Raw genomic sequence first — 21,737 nt, 5'->3', positions numbered from 1 at the left:
ACATGCAGGTAGGTAGATAGATGATATTAAATTGCATAATGAATCTATAGTAGTTGGTTCCTTTTTCCGAAGCTTTCTTTAGGACCCTGTGGAAGGAAAAGAGTGCAGGGAAGAAAGGGATAAATAAATAAATGTTCAGGAAGGCAAGTAACTGAGAAGATCATTTGGGAAGGTGTGCTACGAAAGAGGAAACAGGAACAATATTTACTATATGGGCTAGAATGCTCCTGGCAGAAGACACTGAAGTCTTTCTTCTCTCTCATTGAAATGTTATTGGAGGGGGGAGGGGGGATGTGGGTGTGGGTGTGAGAGCAAGCCTAAATGCCAGAGAAAGATTCATCACCTTACATTTCTTTAGCTCCATTCATCCCACTGGATGCAACAGCACTTTACAGACTTACCCACTGCTCCACAAACTACACACAAGAACCACTTCATCCACCTCTGAATGCAGCCAGTGCTGGAATGAAACACTGCAGCTGTTTAACAGCGCACAGGAACACGGCACGCTTTTCCGGCTGAAAACTCCCTGGCAGTTAGGTAAGCAGAACAGAAAGTTGGATTTGCCTAGGACATTGGAGGCAGCATAATTATTGCTGCAAAGTGCCCTGGACCGTTAGTAATCAAATGTGTTTAGGACCTTGGCTTTGCTTCTCACCTGAAAGAGAGCGCCTCCAGCAGCAGTCTCTTAAAGCCGTCCTGGGGTATTGAGTCAGCACTGATTCAGGGGTGAGGGAGGAAGGAGTGCCACCTACCGACTTATCACTACCTGCCTGACCTGCGGGACCCTTACAAGTCTCCAATGGCCAAGGCAGCTACTGGCTATGTGCTGAAACTCTCTCTCTTCAGGATGTCGTCACTGACAATTGCCCATGGAAGCTGGGCTTGATTAGGCAAAACTAGGGAAGGTTTGGACTGGATTCCATTTAATCAAAGCCACCAAATTTCTCAGATAAAGATGTCTGAGCATACCTCACAGGATCACAGTAGAGAAGCTACAGAAAAGGCTGAAGCAGCTACTCAGTTCTACACCCCTCACAATGTTCCCAATGTGGTTTCCTATGCATGAGCAGAGGTTCAATTTTGATTAAACTAAAAAACGGTCAGGAATTGAGGTTCCAATTTTAGCCCATGTCTAGGTGAAATCTACTATCCTGAGGGCAGGATGGGCAGGAAAGGGGGCATGGCTGGAGTTCTTTATCCCCTGTCACAGTTACCTAGCGGTACAGAGAAACCGAACCTGTCAAAAACATGGGTGTGGGGTTCACAAGTTGCCTTCCTATCTGGAGGTGGGAAGGGCTAGTCCTGGCTCTGTACTGTGTATGTCTGAAGCGTGAGTGACAGTGCTAATGGGCCGAGAGTACTCAAGACTGCTCAGGCCCATCACAATCTATTTTTACATCCCTGACATCCAGTTGGTGACTGGTCAGTGCAGCTCAGTGAGCAGCACCTGACAGAACCCTCATTAGCCTCGCAGCTAACGAACAGGGAGATGTGGAGATGTTTCCGCAGCAGAAATGAAAGGTTAGAGGAGGTTCCTATACGTTGCAGGTTAACAGCTACTAGAAAGCAGTTCACTGGTGTATTGGGACAGCTCCTGGCTTCAGTCTCCTGCCAGGTGAACACCGGGATCCGAGTTTGCCCAAACGCCGGGCTGACTAACAGACTGCCCACATGGCTGATACAAGAGAAGAAATAGCAAGAGGATAGAAAGCTAGAGCGAGTCACGGACGCTTTGTTCCTAACACATAAGAGCGCAAATTACAGGGCCCTCTCGGTACCTGATCGACAGAGGATACGAGGCTTTTACACCCCAGATTGTAGCACTGGCTCTTTAGCTCAAGAAAGAACAGCTCATGCTTTTAGCTCTGGATGTCCCAGGCTCAATCTTCAATGTCAGCCAAGATGGCAGTGATCACAACAGCAAAGATGACATGTCTGGGCTCATCACCACCAGAAAAAGAAAAAATACTGCATTATATTTTTCGCATGATAGCACCAGGAATAACTCAGCTTCCTCTTGCCAGTGTAGACAGGAACCAATCCACATTACGGAGTCATGTTACACCCCTGTAACAGGATTACCAGTCTGATGCCCATCTACATGAGGCAACAAAAGCCAAGCTTTAAGCGTGGCTGATTGGGGTACAAATCATGTGTATTACATGAATCCCAAGACAGGGTTGCTAGGCGGGTGCAGATGGATGCCTTCAGTGCTTCTTGCTATTTGAAATCAGACCCTGTCCCTAAAATCCAGACAAAGTAGCACTCAAACAGGAATGATTGAGTCCCTGAGGGACTGGATGGCTTGGGGAGGGGAACTGGTAAGGAAGTTGGTGACAGAGCAATTGGGGCCAGGTCACCCAACTCCCAGGCTAGAACCCTAACTACTAGGCCATCCTTTCTTAGTGATGGATTTGGGAAGCGTCACTATCAAAAAAGGCTCGCTGACGGCCTCAGTAGCTGTGCCTGCCTCAACTGGCCCTTTTGCTTTCAGTCTTAACTTAGAGGCCAGTGACTGAACAGATTAACATTAGGAAAAACTTCCTAACAGTCAGGGTGGTGAAGCACTGGAATAAATCACCTAGGGAGGTTGTGGGTCTCCATCATTGGAGATTTTTAAGAGGAGGTTAGACAAACACCTGTCAGGGACGGTCTAGATAATACTTAGTCCTGCCTTGAGCGCAGGGGACTGGACTAGAGGACCTCTTGAGGTCCCTTCCAGTTCTATGATTCTATGATTGGGGATACTAAATTCCTCTTTCACCCCTAGGAGGTGGATCGTCCAGTTCTGGGGTGAGACACATTGGTAGTGGGAAAAAAAACCTCCAATCCCTATTCAAATCTAGTTCAAAGACCTATAAGATAGATAACGAACTAGGAGCACTGGGCATCAGGAAGTCTGAGCGGACAGTAACACTGTTTGTCAGAAACTTCGTGGAGAGTTTGGCACAGACAAAATAAGCAAAACCACTGAATTATACTTCATCCCATACAGTGGATTAAGACCAGGAGGTGGAGGATTAAAATAGACCATCTGAAACAATAGAGGAGCAACACCCATCACCGGGAAGCAGTACACCAGCCCAGCAGAGAGCTGTAAAACCGCCACGGCCATCTGGAGCTCTGATGAAGCGCAGCTTGGAGACATGTCAGCTGGGATCTATGGCTTCTCGGGGCGAGGAGCGTCACATCTATAAACTCTGCAGCCAAGCAAGTCAATATAGATAGGAAGCTCAGCCATGAAGAACCTACAAGACCTACCTTTGGTGGCACATAAAACTCCAGCAGGAACCTCTCCCCCTCCATCTTAACAGCCTTCCTGAGCATCAGCCGACATTTCTGCCACTGAGAGCTACCCACGCAGTTTGTGTCATCCGCCACCATGTAGCGGAGGGTGCCCTCCCTCTGAATATCCACCAGTTCCACCTTGGAAGACTGGACTTTTGACAGCCGCAGCTTGTGAGTCCATCTCTCCCTCGTGTCATTGTGTTCCTTGATCACAGAGGGACAGTGCTCTCTCTCTGACCTCCTGCCTCCCTGCATGGCCTCCACACCTGGCTCCGGAGAGGACTTCCTGTGCCACATCTCCTTCATGCCATCCACCACACACAGGCTCATATTCCTCAAGGAGAAACCTTTCTTGAATTTCGGCTTGGAAGTAGCATGGACAGAGACGTCCTCTGAACTCCGAGAGTGGCCGTAGGAAGAAACTTTATGAGCCTGAGCCTGCTGGGACTGGCTCAGATATCGGCTGGAATTCACAGGGTTGTCCATGCTGTCCAGGGATTCTGTGGAGGTCTCCTCTTTCCTCTGGAGGATGTCTCGGCCGTAAGGCATGTGGCAGTTCTGTAGCCCCACAAAGGGCACTATGTTGTACGTGGCTGGGGAGTCGGACACGAACACTCTACTGACCTCCAAGCTGAAGATGTCCAAGAAATTGGCAGCAAAGTGATGGGAGAAGGAGGTTTCAGCCCCCGGGGTATCGTAATGGGGGTTCTCCCTCAGGAACTGGCAGAACTTCTGAGCAAAGTCCACCGCAGCAGCCTGGGCATGGAGCTCACAGAATTCCCTCCAGTCGGGAAGCTGGGAGGAAGACTCTTGGCAAAGGGCATCACCATTCATGACTGTCCCATTCCACCTGCCAGCAAACTGCAAAGGCAAATCAAAGAGAAGGTTAATGACAGTTCAGATAAGGAATTCCAAACACAAACACACACACACCACTGCAGAACTATCCATGACCAAGGGAATCCACAAGAAAAACAAGGACAATTGATGGTATGTAACATTTTAAACAGCTGCAGTCACAACATTCCACCATGTCTAAAAAGCATGCAAAACTATGGTTAGTGCAACCTTATTTCTGCCTCTATGATCACATCACTTCAGACTCTAGCCCTAAGATGTTCCATGTCTTAAGACCACTGACTAATGGCTATGATCCCCAAGGATCCCACGGGGCTTTGCAGGGTGGTGGGATAGTGGGAATCAGGTTCTAGAACATTGGTATCTTAGTTAGCACATCCTGTTTCACATCTGGGTGCTCACATCAGCATTTTCACAGCTAAGATACCAATATGAACACCCAAAATACGGAACTGGATGCCTTAAATTAGAGGCCTACAGTTGAAAACCAGGCCTTGTATATATCATCTGCACCATGATGACCTCACTCACTACTGAAACGCATCCACCTCTGGAGCAGAACATATCCACCATTTAACAGCAAATTACAACACTTCCCTTCAGGGCAGAAAGAGAAGAATACTGTGTCCAACTGAAGCTACAAGAGAGACTTTTTTGGTAAGCAAAATGTAAATACCAAATATAAATTTGGCTAGGTCACAATGATCAACAGTCTAGTCTTTTAAAAGAAGAGTGCTACCATTCCGCAATGACAGATGGTGCTCTCAGCATCATGACTGGGACAGAGACAAGTACGGACTCAGAAGGAAGAGTGTCGTCTACAGAATCACCAACATCGCTTCCTGTGGTGCAAAGTTTTTCCATAGACGTGTCTTATCAGCACGCGAACCCAGACCCTGCCCTGTGTATCGTATGAGAGCAGACAGAGTCCCAGCCAGGTGCAGCAGGGCTAGGCAGACACCACCAACCACATGGGGGAAAAAAAAAATCACAAAATAGCTGCTTGGAGTTCAGAGGAATAAGTCAAAGTTAGGGCATACATAGAGAGCCAGCTATGCACAACCTGCCTCCGGAGCCACACAGTGAATGAGGAAACAGGAAATTCCATCCATTCAGAGTTCTATTCTATTCTATATTTTTACACTATCGTACGAGTGCCTTCCAGTAGTGCTTTCAGTAACACGGCCACACACCTGTCACACGTTTGTTCTCTTATCCTCTCCCCAGAGGGAGAAGTGCATGGAGTGGAGTGCCTTATTTTGGGAGAGCTCTCCTGCAATGCTGTTAATCCCTGCTCCTGGGAAAAGAAAGTATTTCGGGAGATGGCATCTTTTACAGATGGAGTCAGTGGACGACGACAGGAGCTGGGAGGGTCTCATCCAAGTGACAAGGGAAACCCCACATCGGTTAATTCAGGCACAGCTGCAAAAGCATAAAAAGCCAGCCTTTGCTTTCACTTCTGTGCTGGAATAAGTTAAAGGACTCTGCTGACATAACCAGCCTCTGCTATTGCTGAAGCTGGAGGTGGAGTGATACCAATCCACGTGCATGGCCTGCCGCCTGCGGGAGTCATTCATCTTCTCAGGAGCACACCTGGACCTGATATGCCCCACTAAGTATTAAATCCTAGCTGGAAATGACCATGCTCGTCTGCTCCTGAAGTTACACCAAGCACTGAGAGGGGCTGCTGTAGTGGTTTCAGTTCCCTCATACGCTCACCCTCTCATCTTGGATTGGGTGTCAAGGGGGCAATACCGTGAGCAAGGTTAGAGCAATTAACATGAAGAATTGCTCATAGGGCCAGCAAATGAATCCAGCTAACGGACCATTGTAACTGCCTTTTGCAGCCATCCATCATGTATCTAACTACACAGATCCCTCCTGTTGCGAGATATGACCTGACTTGCATAACCCATCAACACTGCACAAATGTACAACCCCATCTGTTTTTATCTGTAGTACAGTAGATTCATAGACTTTAAGGACAGAAAGGACCATCGTGATCATCCAGTCTGATCTCCTGCCCATTGCAGGTCACAGAACTTCATCCACTCCTGAAATAGACCCCTAACCTCTGGCTGAGTTACTGCAGTCCTCAAATCATGGTTTAAAGACTAGAGGCCCTAGCTGAGATCACCAGCCCCAGCATGCCGGGCGCTATACATACCCAATTCCCAAAGAGCTCACACACTAAACAGACAAGACAGATAAAGGATGGGAAGGGAAACAAGTGTGCAGCTCACACTTCATTGCTGGGTTCATTAAGCCAGGAGCTCTCTAACTTTTGGCAGACCGTACCTTAAAAGGAAGAGCGTGTGCCTCCAGATTGGCCTCCCCTCCCATTCAGGATCCTGCCGTCCCGCCTCCTCTCCCATTCACAATTGCCTGACAGCTCTGATGTAGCTACTCGCAGAGGCTGCCATTGAAGAATAGCATCAGGAAAGGATGTGATATTTTTAGCTGCTGTTCAGTGCAATTCAGCAGCTGAAGCGAGGAGGAGCCAGCCAGCCCTATATGGTCAGCAGGTTCGATGCAAACTGCCAGCACTTGTTTTGTTGAACTCTACTCTACAGGCCAGTGCTGGTCAAGAACCTCAGGGTCAGGTCACTGTCTGTCTGCAGGTGGGACTAGAGGGGACTGGTCCTTACCACATACGCTCCAGTGCCTGGGCAGCTCACCCCGGTTTCTAGCTCTGCCCTGGGGAAAGCATTTCACAAGCTAATAAGCTGAATCGCCTGGTGAGGAGAAAAAAGAAAAAAAAAGTAAAACACATCTGTTTTGTCCTCAGCGCCACCCCATTACTCACACTTTCTGCGAAGGCACATTTATAGCAAATAAAGGTTAATAAATGCTGAAGAGGTGTTCTATAGTGTTACGGGCATGAGGAGTTCATCCTAGTGACAGAGGATGTGGAAAAAGCTAATGTACTCAATGCTTTTTTTTGCCTCTGTCTTCATGAACAAGGTCAGCTCCCAGACTGCTGCACTGGGCAGCACAGCATGGGGAGGAGGAGACCAGCCCTCTGTGGAGAAAGAAGTGGTTCAGGACTATTTAGAAAAGCTGGACGAGCACAAGTCCATGGGGCCGGATGCGCTGCATCCGAGAGTGCTAAAGGAGTTGGTGGATGTGATTGCAGAGCCATTGGCCATTATCTTTGAAAACTCGTGGCGAACCGGGGAAGTCCCGGATGACTGGAAAAAGGCTAATGTAGTGCCAATCTTTAAAAAAGGGAAGAAGGAGGATCCTGGGAACTACAGGCCAGTCAGCCTCACCTCAGTCCCTGGAAAAATCATGGAGCAGGTCCTCAAGGAATCATTTCTGAAGCACTTAGAGGAGAGGAAAGTGATCAGGAACAGTCAGCATGGATTCACCAAGGGCAAGTCGTGCCTGACTAATCTAATTGCCTTCTATGATGAGATAACTGGCTCTGTGGATGAGGGGAAAGCGGTGGACATGTTGTTCCTTGACTTTAGCAAAGCTTTTGACACCGTCTCTGACAGTATTCTTGCCAGCAAGTTAAAGAAGTATGGGCTGGATAAATGGACTATAAGGTGGATAGAAAGTTGGCTAGATTGTCGGGCTCAACAGGTAGTGATCAATGGCTCCCTGTCTAGTTGGCAGCTGGTATCAAGTGGAGTGCCCCAAGGGTCGGTCCTCAGGCCAGTTTTGTTCAATATCTTCATAAATGATCTGGAGGATGGTGTGGATTGCACCCTCAGCAAGTTTGCAGATGACACTAAACTGAGAAGAGAGGTAGATATGCTGGAGGGTAGGGATAGGATATAGAGGGTCCTAGACAAATTAGAGGATTGGGCCAAAAGAAATCTGATGAGGTTCAACAAGGACAAGTGCATAGTCCTGCACTTAGGACGGAAGAATCCCATGCACCGCTACAGACTAGGAACCGAATGGCTCGGCAGCAGTTCTGCAGAAAAGGACCTAAGGGTTACAGTGGACGAGACGCTGGATATGAGTCAACAGTGTGCCCTTGTTGCCAAGAAGGCCAATGGCATTTTGGGATGTATATGTAGGGGCATTGCCAGCAGATCGAGGGATGTGATCGTTCCCCTCTATTCGACATTGGTGAGGCCTCATCTGGAGTACTGTGTCCAGTTTTGGGCCCCACACTACAAGAAGGATGTGGAAAAATTGGAAAGAGTCCAGCGGAGGGCAACAAAAATTATTAGGGGACTGGAACACATGACTTCTGAGGAGAGGCTGAGGGAACTGGGATTGTTTAGTCTGCAGAAGAGAAGAATGAGGGGGGATTCGATAGCTGCTTTCAACTACCTGAAAGGGGGTTCCGAAGAGGATGGATCTAGGTTGTTCTCAGTGGTTGCTGATGACAGAACAAGGAGTAATGGTCTCAAGTTACAGTGGGGGAGGTTTAGGTTGGATTTAGGAAAAACTTTTTCACTACGAGAGTGGTGAAACACTGGAATGCGTTACCCAGGGAGGTGGTGGAATCTCCTTCCTTAGATATTTTTAAGGTCAGGCTTGACAAAGCCCTGGCTGGGATGATTTAGTTGGGGATTGGTCCTGCTTTGAGCAGGGGGTTGGACTAGATGACCTCCTAAGGTCCCTTCCAACCCTGATATTCTATGATTCTATAGGTGGTTGTAAGCAGAGCAGTAGAAGGTATAACCCTGGCTTACAGCCCTCTATAATAAGGACACTACTGGACTCTAACAGTTGCTTAGCCATTTATTGGAACATCTATGGATGATTCTTAACCTTTTAAACACTCTGGCCACACATCCATGGAGTAGAAAGTGTGAGCGCTTTTATTTACTGTTGCTTGGACCCTCCTCAGCATCTGTCCCCACAGAGGCTGGGTGGAAAACAGTGAACTTGAAAGTAAAACCACTTTCCCCAGGGGAAGTGCAGGGTCCTTTCGAAATCCCTTGTGGGATCAAGTCTGGAGGAGAGACAGAAGCTCATGAGCGTCAGCTTCTGAACATGCTTCTGCTTGGGCCAGAGACAACCTTCCAAGCCGACACAGGAAGAGGAAAGGCAGAAAGCCCAGCGACGTGGTCTAGATAAGATGAGCAGAGAAAAGCAACGTGTTTTGGGCTGGGCTTCCAGGTTTATACATTGATGAGTAGAGCTGCCAATGCCAGAGTTGGACTAGCTCTTGCTGATATGGTGCTGAAGATTAACACACAGGCTCGGGAGTCAGGATTGCAGGGTTCTCTTTCCCTACCCTGACACAGGCTCATGATGTGATCTTGGGCAAGTCACTTATCCTTTCTGTGTCTTGGTTTCCTTATCTATCTACCTACCTATCTCAAATGAGGGTGAAACCTCACAGGCATGGTGTGGCCAGATCTAGCTTGTTAGTGTTTGTAAGGTAAAGAGATCACATCTGTTCCTATGATTACGGATAAAGGAGCCAATTCTGCGTGAGCCCTGGGTTGGACACACCCAATGAAGCCAGGGAGAGACCCTTATAATCACAGGCTTGACCAAGATTATAAATCCAGCTCACTCCCCGTCAGTATCAATGGAGCGCAAGGTGCAGAGGGGAACCCAGGGATATTAATAATGCTTTGATGGGAAAACAAGCCAGCAGGAGCTGAGTGGGGAGGGCAGGGGAGTCTGATGCTGATCATTATTGATGGCAGGGATGGACTGCGTCAAGGGCAGGGAATGTCACACAGATCAAATCGGGAATGCAGAGTCCACCCAGCCCCTGACAGCCAAGCAGCAGGATTAGATAGATTTCGAGGCGCTTGCTGCCTGAACTCATTGGTAGGGAAGCCAAAAATAATCATCATCACCCCTCTGGATGCAATTTGGGGCAAGCGACTGCCCCTGCTTCCAACAGAGCAACACCCTCGGTGGAAAGAGAGCCATGCTCATTTGTTAAGCCAGCCTAGCAATTAATTGAGGTCACACCTGGACTAATAATTTCTCACCTATTGGGCAAGGGATTCAGAGCCATTAAGTGCTGCTCTGGAGCTGCGTGGCTGGCGTTCAGAGAATTCCTTTTCCTTACGGGGAAGCCTTGCCTCTCACTCATCTTCATCAGTGTCAGGATCTACGGCAGGGCAGCATTCCAGGAAGGAGCTGCAGCTCCTGGGTGAATGGAACGGGGAGGGAGACCAGATTCTACTGCATGTGCCCCGAGTAAAGCAACTGACAAGTAGCCCATTCTGCAGGTGCATTCACGGTTCTGCAGCTGTGCAAATCTTGCCCACAGCTGAGGAGGCCTTCATTTGACTGCTAGCTGTCTAAAGGCAGATTTTTGGCATGGAGGAATAAAGTGAGACACCCCTTTTGACATAAACCCTCCCTCCCAACAAACTAGGCATGCAATATCTCCCTACCCATAACTAGCCATCGCCATGCATGGGTACAAGTCTGTGTGGATACATGGGTACCCTCAGTCCGAGAAAGAATGAATGGACTCTCAGCTTTACAAGTCTGGAAATCACACATACACACACACCCCTACTTTGTACTAACAGCAGGGTCTGAAAACTGTTTTACATAGATTAACCTTCACATTCACAGAGGAAGGAGCATTAGACTATATTGGGGGAAGGGAAGGGAAATCCCTTTCTGACCCCTGCAGGTGTCTGGCTGAAACCATGTGGTGGGTTTGGGGATGGGAGGTGAGTTTCTCTCTCACATGAAGTGGTCTGCAATATGAAAGGACTGGAGAACCCCTTCATGAGGCCACGTTCATTTAGAATGTAGATGAAAGAGACTGATGCAGTGCTAACAGTGGATAAATATTTAATGGTGACCCCACCACCACCACCTAGCCCCCAAGAGCAGAGCAGCCACCATACAGAAAAGAGAGCAAAGGAAGGAGCCAATAGCAGCTCAGCGGTTATCCCAGGTGGATTATAAGAAATTATTCCATGTATTTAAGATTCTCTAACAAGTCAAGTGAACCAGGCGAGAAGTGAATTATTCATTGGCTTGGCTCAGTTTTCAGCATTGTTTGGTCTTGGAGGGAGCAGACACTGGAGTAAATTTATAGACCGAGATGCTTCAGGATGTTGCACCTGTCTAGTGGGCTGCTAGGATGCTGGTTGTCACCCTGGAATCTGCATTCACACTTTGTAAAGCTCTACATAGGACGCAGAGCTCATTGCTGAGCAACAGAGTGACTGGGTTCGTTCACCACTGCGGCGCCTCCTGCTGGCTGTCCTGGAAATTAGCTCTGTTTGCCAGTGCGTCCTCTTCTGGTGATGTCTTGCCACCATCACTTCTGCTCCAGGACCCACGTCACTCCAAGGACTGTGGCAGCCTCTTCGGGACACAGCCCTCCAGCTATGCTACACTCCATGTTCCCCCCCTTCCAGGAAAACGTACCACAGTCCGACAGTCCAGCTACTTCCTCAGGGGCGAGTGGGGGTGAGAGGGGACCCGGGCCTGCCCGCTACTCCAGGTCTCAGCTTTGAGATCTTCCAAAAGAAGGCACTATACAGGTGTGTCCTATTGCTTCATAGAGAAAGGATTTTGGTCTGTAGTCCCATCAGACTGGCACGTTTCCCTCAGCACTATTATTCATATGAAGCGAGTCTATCTTCTTTTATTCATCCGAGAAGAATGGGAGATTTGATCACCGCAGTATCTCAGATACGGCGGGAGTCTCGCCAGGCCCCGGACACACTGCCAGCCCACAGGCAGCGGGAAGAGCGCTGCAGGTGGGTGAAAAGTCCAGCAGCTACCGCCCCTCTGCTAACATCCCGAGAACAGCCAGTGCAGAGTGCTCCAACAAGCATGCACGTGAGGCTATTAATATTTCCCCCTCACAGCATCACACTGGGCTCGGAGAGGAGTTTTGTCAACAGAACACAGCTCACAGTGGCAGGGCGAGAGCGGGGCTGGCTAGAAACTCAGCATCGATTGCCGGGAACGCTATTGATTTTTTAAGTTGCTGACAAGTTTGGAAGAAGTTCCATTCACTAGAATAGCAGCTTCCCACAGACAGTGGGTAAAGGCGAAGGAGGTCAGCAGTAATACCTTCTGTTTTCAGGAAGCAATAAATACAACAGCCTTTTATCGCCTCCGTTATACAATCCCACTCTCTCTGCCCCCGGGAGATCCAAGTGCCAGATGGATGAATTAGAGAGAAAGGGGAAAGGTATAAAGGATTTTATTTAACGTTATCTACACAGTGCCCAGGAAATGCCTTGAAGGCAGACCCAGCGCCTGTTGATGGAGCCACTGAAGTGGAACTGCCGAGCAGAAACCTGCCTAAACGCAAGCTTCCAAGAAATCCCTGGAACTGGTGCGCTGGACCCAGCCACCTCTGGAGTTGGGCAAGGATTGCTAGGGTGGGAGAGGTGAAATGGGTTTTGCAGAACTAGAGATGACTCTGAACCAGAACTAGCTCAAACGCCCCCTCAACTTTGAGGAAGGCTGGATCCAAATGTAGCAACTCAAGCCCATCTTGAAGCAATGTCCAACACAAGTGCAATTTAGATCTGGATCCCATTTTATCAGCCTCCATCTGCCTTCCCTTGAGGCTTGTGGTGGACTTAAGAAAAACGGTTCTGGTTTAGGGCAATTTTTTCCCGGAGAACAAATTCCTCAGTTTAGCCAAAAAGAGGCAGAGTCCCAGGATCAACCATGAAGGCTTCCCATGCACCACACGGCTGATCGGTCTCAGCTGTCCTGGAGGGACCCCACCTAGTGGCAAGAGGTAAATTCAGTCTCCACCGTCCTGTCAGTCCTCGCCCTCTCTGCAGCATTTGCTGACATGGCACCAATTAGCGCAGACTATGATAACGATTTGTGCGATGGGTGCAACTACCCTCACACTGACTATCGCAGAGCCATCAAGTGGCAACGACGTGCTGTGTAGAAAGGCCAAGACAAATCGGCCTTCCTTAGCCCTGGTCCAGTCAGGAAGGTCTTAGCTTTCTGTGCAATTACGCTTCCAGGTAACTGCTGCAGATGGAAAAGAAAAAAGACTAGCAAGAGAAATCATGGGGAATGCCTCAATATACAAATGAGATGCTCTTCCACCAGTGCCCAGTTCATTGGCTGCTCATCTGACAATTAGCTGCACCCTTCCCCCAACCCCTTTGGAAGGGGAGTGAGAGGTTGGGAAAGCAGGAGGAGAACAATAAAAACCTTCTACTAATTATTCAGAGATTAACTTCCATTAACGTGTCTGTTATCCTGTTTGTTTCTTACACTAGCTGGGGAGAAAACACACCAGGATGTGGACTAATGACAATAAAAGGGTTACTTGTTTGTATGTAAAATTACTTAGGTCATTTTGAACACCAGAAAGAGCATGGCCTTAGGCAGATTTTATTCATGATAGGACATTTATTTTTAGTAACTAAAGAAAATATTTACAGTTCTGGAGTATGAGACAGCTACTTGGGCATGTTGGGATCATTTTGGGATCATTTATTTCCTAGTCCTGGATGTTTGGGGGCTTGCCATCATTAGCAAATGGGATAGAAAGTTGCTCACTCAAAAGTTACTTTAATCGGGATTCTAAATGGGAATTAGGTACCTAATTCAGAGTGACACCTAATTCCTGTAGGCACCTTTGAAAATTCCCACCCCAGACTCAAGGCCAGTGCGGCGGGCAGGAGGGAAAAAAAATAAAGTGTTTCCTCCTAAGAGCCTAGTTTAGTTTATTGCTTTGGGTTATTTCACCTCTGCCTTATATCCTGGGAAACATGGTCTTGTCAGAGGCCATAAATTCCATTTGTTTTATGATTATGACCATGCAAAAGTATTATTGATTTTTCATAAAGCCACTAAGGAGCCCCATCTGAAAGTTCCCAACACGATTCACCTGCAGGATTTACTGATCTTGTATCCGACTTGGTAACGTGGCCGTATTCTTTATAGGGCTTATTTTAGCTTGGGTTCCAAGGAAAACCTGATCCGAAGTAGCACTACTTGTTAAGATATTATTTATCCCCTGTTCCTAAGATGTTCTACAGGTCTTTCATACCAAAGGCAGGATTTTAGTGTCAGCCCATTAATTTCTCGGGCTGGATTTCTGTCATGTCTTTCGTTCCATTTTTGTATCCACGACTTTTTGAAACTACACAAAAGTTACAACAACAGAAGATGCATGACCCACCAGAGTACAGTCTGCATAAAATTTAATAGCACCAAGACATTTGGTTTCACACCTTGCGTACTATGGAATTTTAATCTGAATTTTCCAATAAACGTGATATCTCCTCTCTTTATAGACAGTCCTGAACCGAGACCCTCAGACTCCCTATTTAGTACCATTACTTGGCCCCATGTTTGTATCTTTCTTCCTCCGTCACTGGTGCAGAGAAGGGCTGACAGCTCAGCTATTCCTTGTCAGGTTGATTCTCCATCAGCTAGATCCAGGCTGTGCGACCAGGTTACAAATTGCAAGAGCTCTTTTCCCACCTTAACCACGGAAGGAGCTTTGTCCAATTTCTGACCCGTTCTTTACTTCGCCATCCCCTGGCTGACAGCTGAAGACAGGTCTTCTTGACGGATGATTGTCACTTAGTTGACTGACTCTGGATCCATGAACAGATCACTAAGCAGCCAGAACCTCACAGGGGAAATGATCCATCCATGCTTCAAGCAAGTTGAGAAACAGAGTGCTACATGCTATCCACAGGAACCAGTACAGATCACCGGCACTCCAGAAAACCTCAAGACCAGGGGAACAGCAGCACTGATCAGACATCCATTTTGTTGCACCTTCTATTGACGGATCCTAAAATCCACACAGATGGAAAAGACCGAGTAGATTATTCAGCCCATCCCTGGGATTCTTTCCTACAATGCATTTCCCAAGGCTCAACCCAGTTCGGAGAGACATCAACCACTTTCCCAGGGAAAGTCTAGCCGAGCTCAGCTCTAGGAAGTACGCTTCCTAATATTCAATCTGTATGATTGTCTCATTACTTCTAGATATACCCATATTAAAGAATTAGGTTTCTCTGCATAGTGCTTGCACAAATACTTGTAAGTGGTGTTCGTAGCTAAACCCCTTTTCTTCCCCGATGGCTGCCATCTTGGCCAAGGCACCAAGGACCGAACCAGAGGCACCTCCAGAGCTAAAAGCAGGAGCTGCCATTGCTTGCGCTACAGAACTGAGGCTCCCAAGGCGGCACTGTAACGGATTCCTATCCTCTGTGGATTGGGCACGGGGATTTGTAGTACACATTTAGCAGTGGGTTACAACATACCCACTCAGCTTTATATAGATGAAGAGGTGGAGAGCAGCCTATTGCACAGTGAAGATGGTTGGAAGAGAATCTGCTGAAAGTACTACTTAGACAGGACTTTGGTGCAAAGCAGAACTACCTGGTTCTTTACACTATCCCCATCTCCACCGTACCAGGACACCCGATGTTGATTCAGGATGTTCACACCGAATTGGAGAGCAAAGAATGAAGCAAGAGCATAGAAATAATTTCTGAGAACTGAGTATCTTAACAGTGATGTGGGAAAAGGACTAGAACAATAAACACATCCTTGCATCCACAAGGCAGATGGTGAGAAACATCACAAGAGGACTGTGGTCAATCAAGGAACTTGACTTTGGGATAAAAAAAAAAAAGCGGTTTAGTCTGGATTTACCAGCATCAATGAGCCCAGGGCCAAGAAGCAAAATGCTGACATTTCTGATGTGAGTGGCTCTTTAAAGTGCTCCCTTGCAGTGACTGGGAAAGGGCCTGGAGCCTACTGAGCAGCTGCACTGAATAATGTTAAGCAGGGTGCGAAGCAGCACGGAGGGAGAGAAATGCAAAAAATGTGAAGGAGCAGATTGGGTGGCTCCCACAGCCAGGCAAGGCTTGCAGTGCGGCCGGAGTGCTGGGGAACGGAAAGATAACAAGCCAGCTAATTGATGCGAATGTAGATAGCTTCAGCAGATGGTGCTTACAGCCAAGCCACCTCGGTCTTGTGTTCCTGACCTGGTCACACACAGACTGTTCCACGAGGTCAGTGCTCCTCAGGAAGGGCTATGACATAGAAGGACAGTGGGCTTCAAAAGTCATGGGTTAGCTCTCTTTGGAGGAAGATCGGTTTGTTAATTCATTCTACAGGGGGCTCTGGGTTCCTCCTATTTTTTTTTACTGCCCCTTCTCCCCAAATGAGCTTCCATCCATGCCCTGCTGGGCTCCCCTGAGCCCACTAGGGAGGGGCAACTTGAAAAATGACATGCGGTGTTTCTTCCAGGGGCTAAGGGCATTAGCTGTGCAGCACAACGAGCCTCAGGGCCAGCTTTGTATCCCCCATGTGGTGGGCAGAGACAGCTTTGCAGGTAGCCAGCTTTGAATATTGAGGTCAATGAGATAGTCCACCACAGAAGTGCAGCCACTTCTGGGGTGGTGCGCAGTAGCCATTCTGTGCCAGCAGTATCTGTGCAATCATCAAGGCTTGCTTTATGATTGGCAGGTATCCAAAGCAACCTAAGGTGATTCTGGTAAGGGAGGAGAGACAGAAAAGCCAGGAGACCTCCTCCTATCACCATCCAGTCCTTTGGCTGCAAGGAGAGGTACGGTCCAGTTCATTAATAGCAAGTTTCCTGCAGGACTACAGAAGCGCAAGGCATCCTAGCTGCTAACTGTTTTGCCCTGGCAGCTGGAGTGCAGCACTTTCCCCTCCTTCTGAGCACTGCTAGGAAAAAGAATGCAGGAACAGAAGAATCCACATTAGCTGTCATATGCTCAGTGAGCAAGAGCCAAGTGGCTCCTCTTAAAAAGCAGGTTCAATGCTCAGGTCCAGAATCCAGTTTCTTAAGCATTCTCACGGCCCAATGAAACGGTTCCATCGCCCCATCTCTCTGCCAACTTCGCCGGGCTGGGATAGTTCTACAGGCACCACCCACCCCATGCTGGTCTCCTGAGGACCAGAAGCGGTGAAACATCTGCAGGCAACTTGGAAAATGGGCCAGTTTCATTAAATTTCACCGACATTTCATGGCATACCCCGCTCAGAGAGAGTCTGTGTTTCCAGTGAAAGAAGATTATTAATAAACAGCCAGCAGATTAAGTGACCAGTTATTAACCATTGACCAAAGGAACTACACAGTGCAAGGGACACCATGTGAGATTCAGACCGGGAGTAAGTACCACTGATTTCAACGGCCCCTCACCCACTTACGCCAGGTCTGCAAATGGAGTGGTGTGTTTAAAAGCAGGAACTCTGAGCAGCACTATTGTCCCGGAAAACAACGATTGTGTGTGTGGGACCCCACAGCACTGGCCATTTTGCACCAACACTCCCAGACCTATACGCATGTGGCCCTAATCCCATTAGCCTGAATTTCCTGCTCAAACAGAAACTGCTGGTTACCAAAAGCACAACAACATTGCTCTAGAATCTCAGATGGTTCCTACTGATCCCTACATGCTGGTTAAGTGGGGCTGTATTGTAGATCTATCAGAGACCCTTAGGTATTCTGTTCAGACCCCTATTAAGCCAATGGCATCGCTCTTGCTCTCAGTAAAGGAGCCTGCATTGCACTAATTGGCTAAGGATGGATAGACTGGACTCCCCGAGCCGTATCAACAGAGCTGCAATCAGAGACCGCTGTGAGGAGTTAGGCACTTTGCCTCTGCACTTCTCCCATGCCCAAGGTCCTCCAGAAGCATAAAAGTCAGGCCAGGCATTGAACTCACATCTCTGCAGCTGCCCAAGCAGAAAGCTGCAGGGAGAAACGGTCTGGTCTTAGAATCCTGATCAAAAAAGAAACCAGGGTTTCTGATTCCATCCTTCTCAGCAGGAGGTTTGCTCCGCTTGGCTGGAGTCCGAACTCCTGAAACAAGTGAGGGGTTTGTGGGTAACCACTAAGTACCGAGTGCTTCAGAACAGGCAGATGAGAGGATGGGGGCTCTTGAGCCACCTTAGAATCTGGGTTTACAGCACACAAACCAAAATTAAATAATTTGATTGGTCTGATACTGCAGACACAGGAATACTTGCCAAAAAGAAAGCCAAACCTTGTTAAGGAACTGGGTGGTTATAGCTAGATGCAGACTATGGGCCAATCCCGCTCCCCCGTTGCAGTCCATGGCAAAAGTCCCACTAACCTAGAGAGGGTAGGAGCAAACACTAAACATTTGGTATCAGCCTTCCAGGAAGAGAAAACAGGAAGGTAGGCTGTTGGCCAATCCCCCATGCAGTGGAGCAGGAGAGGAGGCTAGAAAGATAACAGATGTCAGAGATCCCTTTTGCCTGTGCCATGTGCCTACTTTCCAGGTGAGAGTCTGTGAGCCCCAACTCTCGCAGAAAAAGGAATAATCCGAGCGTTCTGGCCATCATGCCCTCTGACAATCAACAGGGTTGTACATCCCAGGCTAGGTGCGAACACACTTTTCTGCCTGCCTAGACAGCCATCTCAACGCCAGGACCTTGCTCTCCAGGCCTGTCTATACCACAGCAACTATCACATTGCAGAATCCAACACCGCCACAAGTGTCCCCCGGACAAGGCTCAGTCTCTCTTTATACCATAGGATAGATAGCAAGAAGCCGAACCTCATCGGTCACAAATGATGCAAGTCTGACGGTTTCGAGGTGTGGTCTTAAGAGATATGCACAAGTGGCCGCGAGGGAGCGTGTTTAGGCACAATTCTGTCCCATTCCATTTAGGAGAGACCCAGATTGAAAGCTGGTGGGTGCTGCAATTCACGACTGCTGTGCTCCAGCAGAAGTGGGTCTCACTCTTTCAAAAATCTTGGCTTCACTGAAGTTAATGGCAAAACTCCAATTGTCTTCAGTGGAGCCAGGATTTTCCCAAGTGTCAGTATGTACAGGAGGGAAGGCTGCCCAGTTATCTGAACTCCCTACCACCATTTCTGGCCATTATCATCACACGCCGGTTTTGATTTGGGAGAATCTCATTCGCCCAAATACTGCGGTGGTGGTGGTGGTGTTTTCAGAGCGGCATCTGCACATTCCCCCAAGGGACATTGTAAAAGCAGCAGAGAGAGCAAAACTGGTGTGTTACTGGGGCAGCTGACTCTTATCCCGCTTATCCATCCATCGCTGAGCGGAGAGTTTAATGCCTTGGAGCTCAAGAGCAGCTACTTCGCCTCAACTCTAAGATTCCCAGGAAGAATAATTTTCCCTTCAGAGCCACCCTCAGCACAAACAAGGGGGACAGGGAACAGGAGGGCCACAGGCAAGGAAGCTAGGCTTGTGGGGAAGGGAAGGGACTAAACCTGACTCCCCTCTCAGCCCACGTTCTCCATTTGTCTGGGCTCGGGGAGCAATCATCCCTGTCACATGCTTTGCCACAGACCATGCGCAGGTCCCAGATCTGGCACTAGGGATCTACAACCAGCAGACGCCCAGAGCACAGGAGCAGCAGTGATAAACCACTCAGACAGGGAGACATGGGAAGGGGTACTGTGGCAGGCGAGGGAGACTGCAGATATTGGTACCCCATCGGCAGTGCTTGCATTTAGTTGCTCTGGCTCCTATCAGTGCCTCACTGGAGGGGAGGAAGGGGCAAAAGGTGCCGAGGGAAGATTGGAAGGGAGAACCAAACTAAGGACTCAATTTGCAGAGGCACTGAGCATCCACAGCTACAGTTCAACAGGAGCAGCAGATGCTCAGATCTCTGAAAACAAGGTCCTCAGCATTAACAGCATCAAAAGCTTCTTCTTAACGCACTCCCCACCCTTTGACAGCTTCTCCTGCCAAAGGGAATCCCCTGCCCATGCAGTAGGGTTGCCAACCCTTCAAGATTGTCCTGGAGGCTCCAGGAATTAAAGATTCATCTCTAATTAAATATTATGTCATGTGAGGACACCTCCAGGAACACGTCCAACCAAAATTGGCAACCCTGCCATGCAGAGAGAGCCAGGCCTCCAGCGACTGCACTTGCAATAGATGGACTCTGCTTTTCGCACCCCGCTTTCCACCCACCAATTCATTGCCAGCTACAAAAGATAAATCTGGTGATGGTTGGGTTTTTTTATGCAGATCCAGAAGAATTCCTGCCTAACACCCCGGGAGTTATGCCAGTGCCTCCCGACTCACTGTACAAGCAGGGTGGGTTGAAGGAGCGAGGGCAGCTCCTGAGGGAAATTCTCCCTTGTTAGCTCAGGTCACGAGGCCTCGCAGGGAGCCTTTGGGAAGTAACGGAACTGGAGCCCCGAGTAACTGGAGCCCTGAGCCCCGCAGCCCTAAAGGACAGAGGCTTAGAAGAACAGAGAAACAGGGACAGCGGAAGTGCGGAGAGACAGAGACATGGGAAACCAGAACTGAGTGTGCCTGGCTGGAGCTGCCTTATCTTATTGCTCCGATCCTCATGGCACGTTTCCTCCCCAGCGGGCCAGATCCGAGCAACTTCCTTGGGAGGGAGGTGTCTCTTCTCTGGGGGCAGAAGGAGGACAGGAGGTTTCACCAGTTTCTACCCCTGCTTACTGTCCAGTCAATGGGAAGTTGTATACATGTTATCAGAGAACGGCCACCTATACATTAAAAAATAGGGGACCAGGTGTATCGTTAAAGTGACGGCACCTCCACTCACCGTGCTCCGTTCACAGTGCAGAAATCAGAGGGTATGTCAGTGTCTGTCCCTCTGCACAATTATTGCTTGAAACTGGACTCTCATCAAATGCTTTTGGGTCCTCAGTCCATACAGGATGTGGGGCAACAGGCAACAAACATGGGATGTCCCTTAAAGCACAGGTTGGGTGGTCACCCTACAGACAAGGGAGATGAGGACTGGACCCTACATTTTTATTATACTGCGTTATAAAAGAATAGGTCTTCGTCGACCCTCGGGAGTTTTGCACGGATGGATCTGCACCAGTATAAAAGCATGGGTACGATATGAAGCAAAACTCGTGCCATGGTGACTTAAGGCAGGGCTCATTTACTGGGCATTATCAGCAAGGTAGCACCGCTTACCACTCTAAAGCAAGGCATCCAAATTGTTTGGGGTTCCAGGGCTTGCACAAGCCCCTCTGATGTCACTGATACCCAGCAACTTGGGGCAGGGGGGGTCAGATCATCCTTGTCACCGCCCCCACCCTGAAGCTGCCCCAGCTACCAGGGAATGGCAGGCCAGGCTGGAATGGCAGCTCCCTCTCTTGGCCTCCACTGCGGCTCCCAGAGGTCTGAGAGGCCATCTTTGAGAGAGGCAGGGCAGCCGTCCCTCACACCCAGCCACACAATGACTGGTGGGGAGTGGGCAACCAGGCCAGAGCTTCGCTGGTGTAGCAGCACGGGAGCCCTTAAGAGGGGCAGAGGCCCATGAAACTATCCCAGATGGTGGAGATGGGCAGGAGCCTACCCTGCGAGCTTCACCCACCACACACACAAGCCCCACATCAAGGTCAAGCAGCTCGGTGACATAACGAAGGCCAACACGTGTGGAAGAAGCGAGTTACTCTGCTCCCCCAAGCCACGGCCCTCTACAAAACCCAGCGCATTCAGCCACAGACGTTCCCCTGCTTTCGTCCTCTCGCTCACCCCCCAGCGACAACGTTTCCCCTCACCCATCGGCCCAGGAGGGGGACGGAGCTAAGTGACAATTCCTACAGGCCAAAACCTGCCAGCCAGCGCGCGGCACAGAGAACTGGAAGCGACGTCAAGCCAAGCTCCAACAACTCAGAGAGAAATGCCAGGCTTCAAAAACATCCC

The 21,737-nt window shown here is 48.8% G+C and overlaps 1 protein-coding gene across 1 annotated transcript in view; it reads right to left on the bottom strand.

The window, feature by feature from the left end:
• Positions 1-21,737, bottom strand: part of SH2B2 (SH2B adaptor protein 2) — a 66,147-nt gene that overhangs the window by 27,258 nt on the left and 17,152 nt on the right. The window contains exon 2 of the mRNA XM_073315653.2: positions 3,265-4,152. Within this exon, the coding sequence (XP_073171754.1) occupies positions 3,265-4,125 (861 nt within the window). The 5' untranslated portion in view covers positions 4,126-4,152. The remainder of the gene's footprint in view (positions 1-3,264; positions 4,153-21,737) is intronic.

The sequence above is a fragment of the Lepidochelys kempii genome, chromosome 17 (assembly GCF_965140285.1).
Source record: "Lepidochelys kempii isolate rLepKem1 chromosome 17, rLepKem1.hap1, whole genome shotgun sequence".
In the NCBI taxonomy this organism is placed as follows: domain Eukaryota; kingdom Metazoa; phylum Chordata; order Testudines; family Cheloniidae; genus Lepidochelys; species Lepidochelys kempii.
Note: the sequence above shows the minus strand (reverse complement) of the source record. Positions and strands in the feature narration are given on the sequence as shown.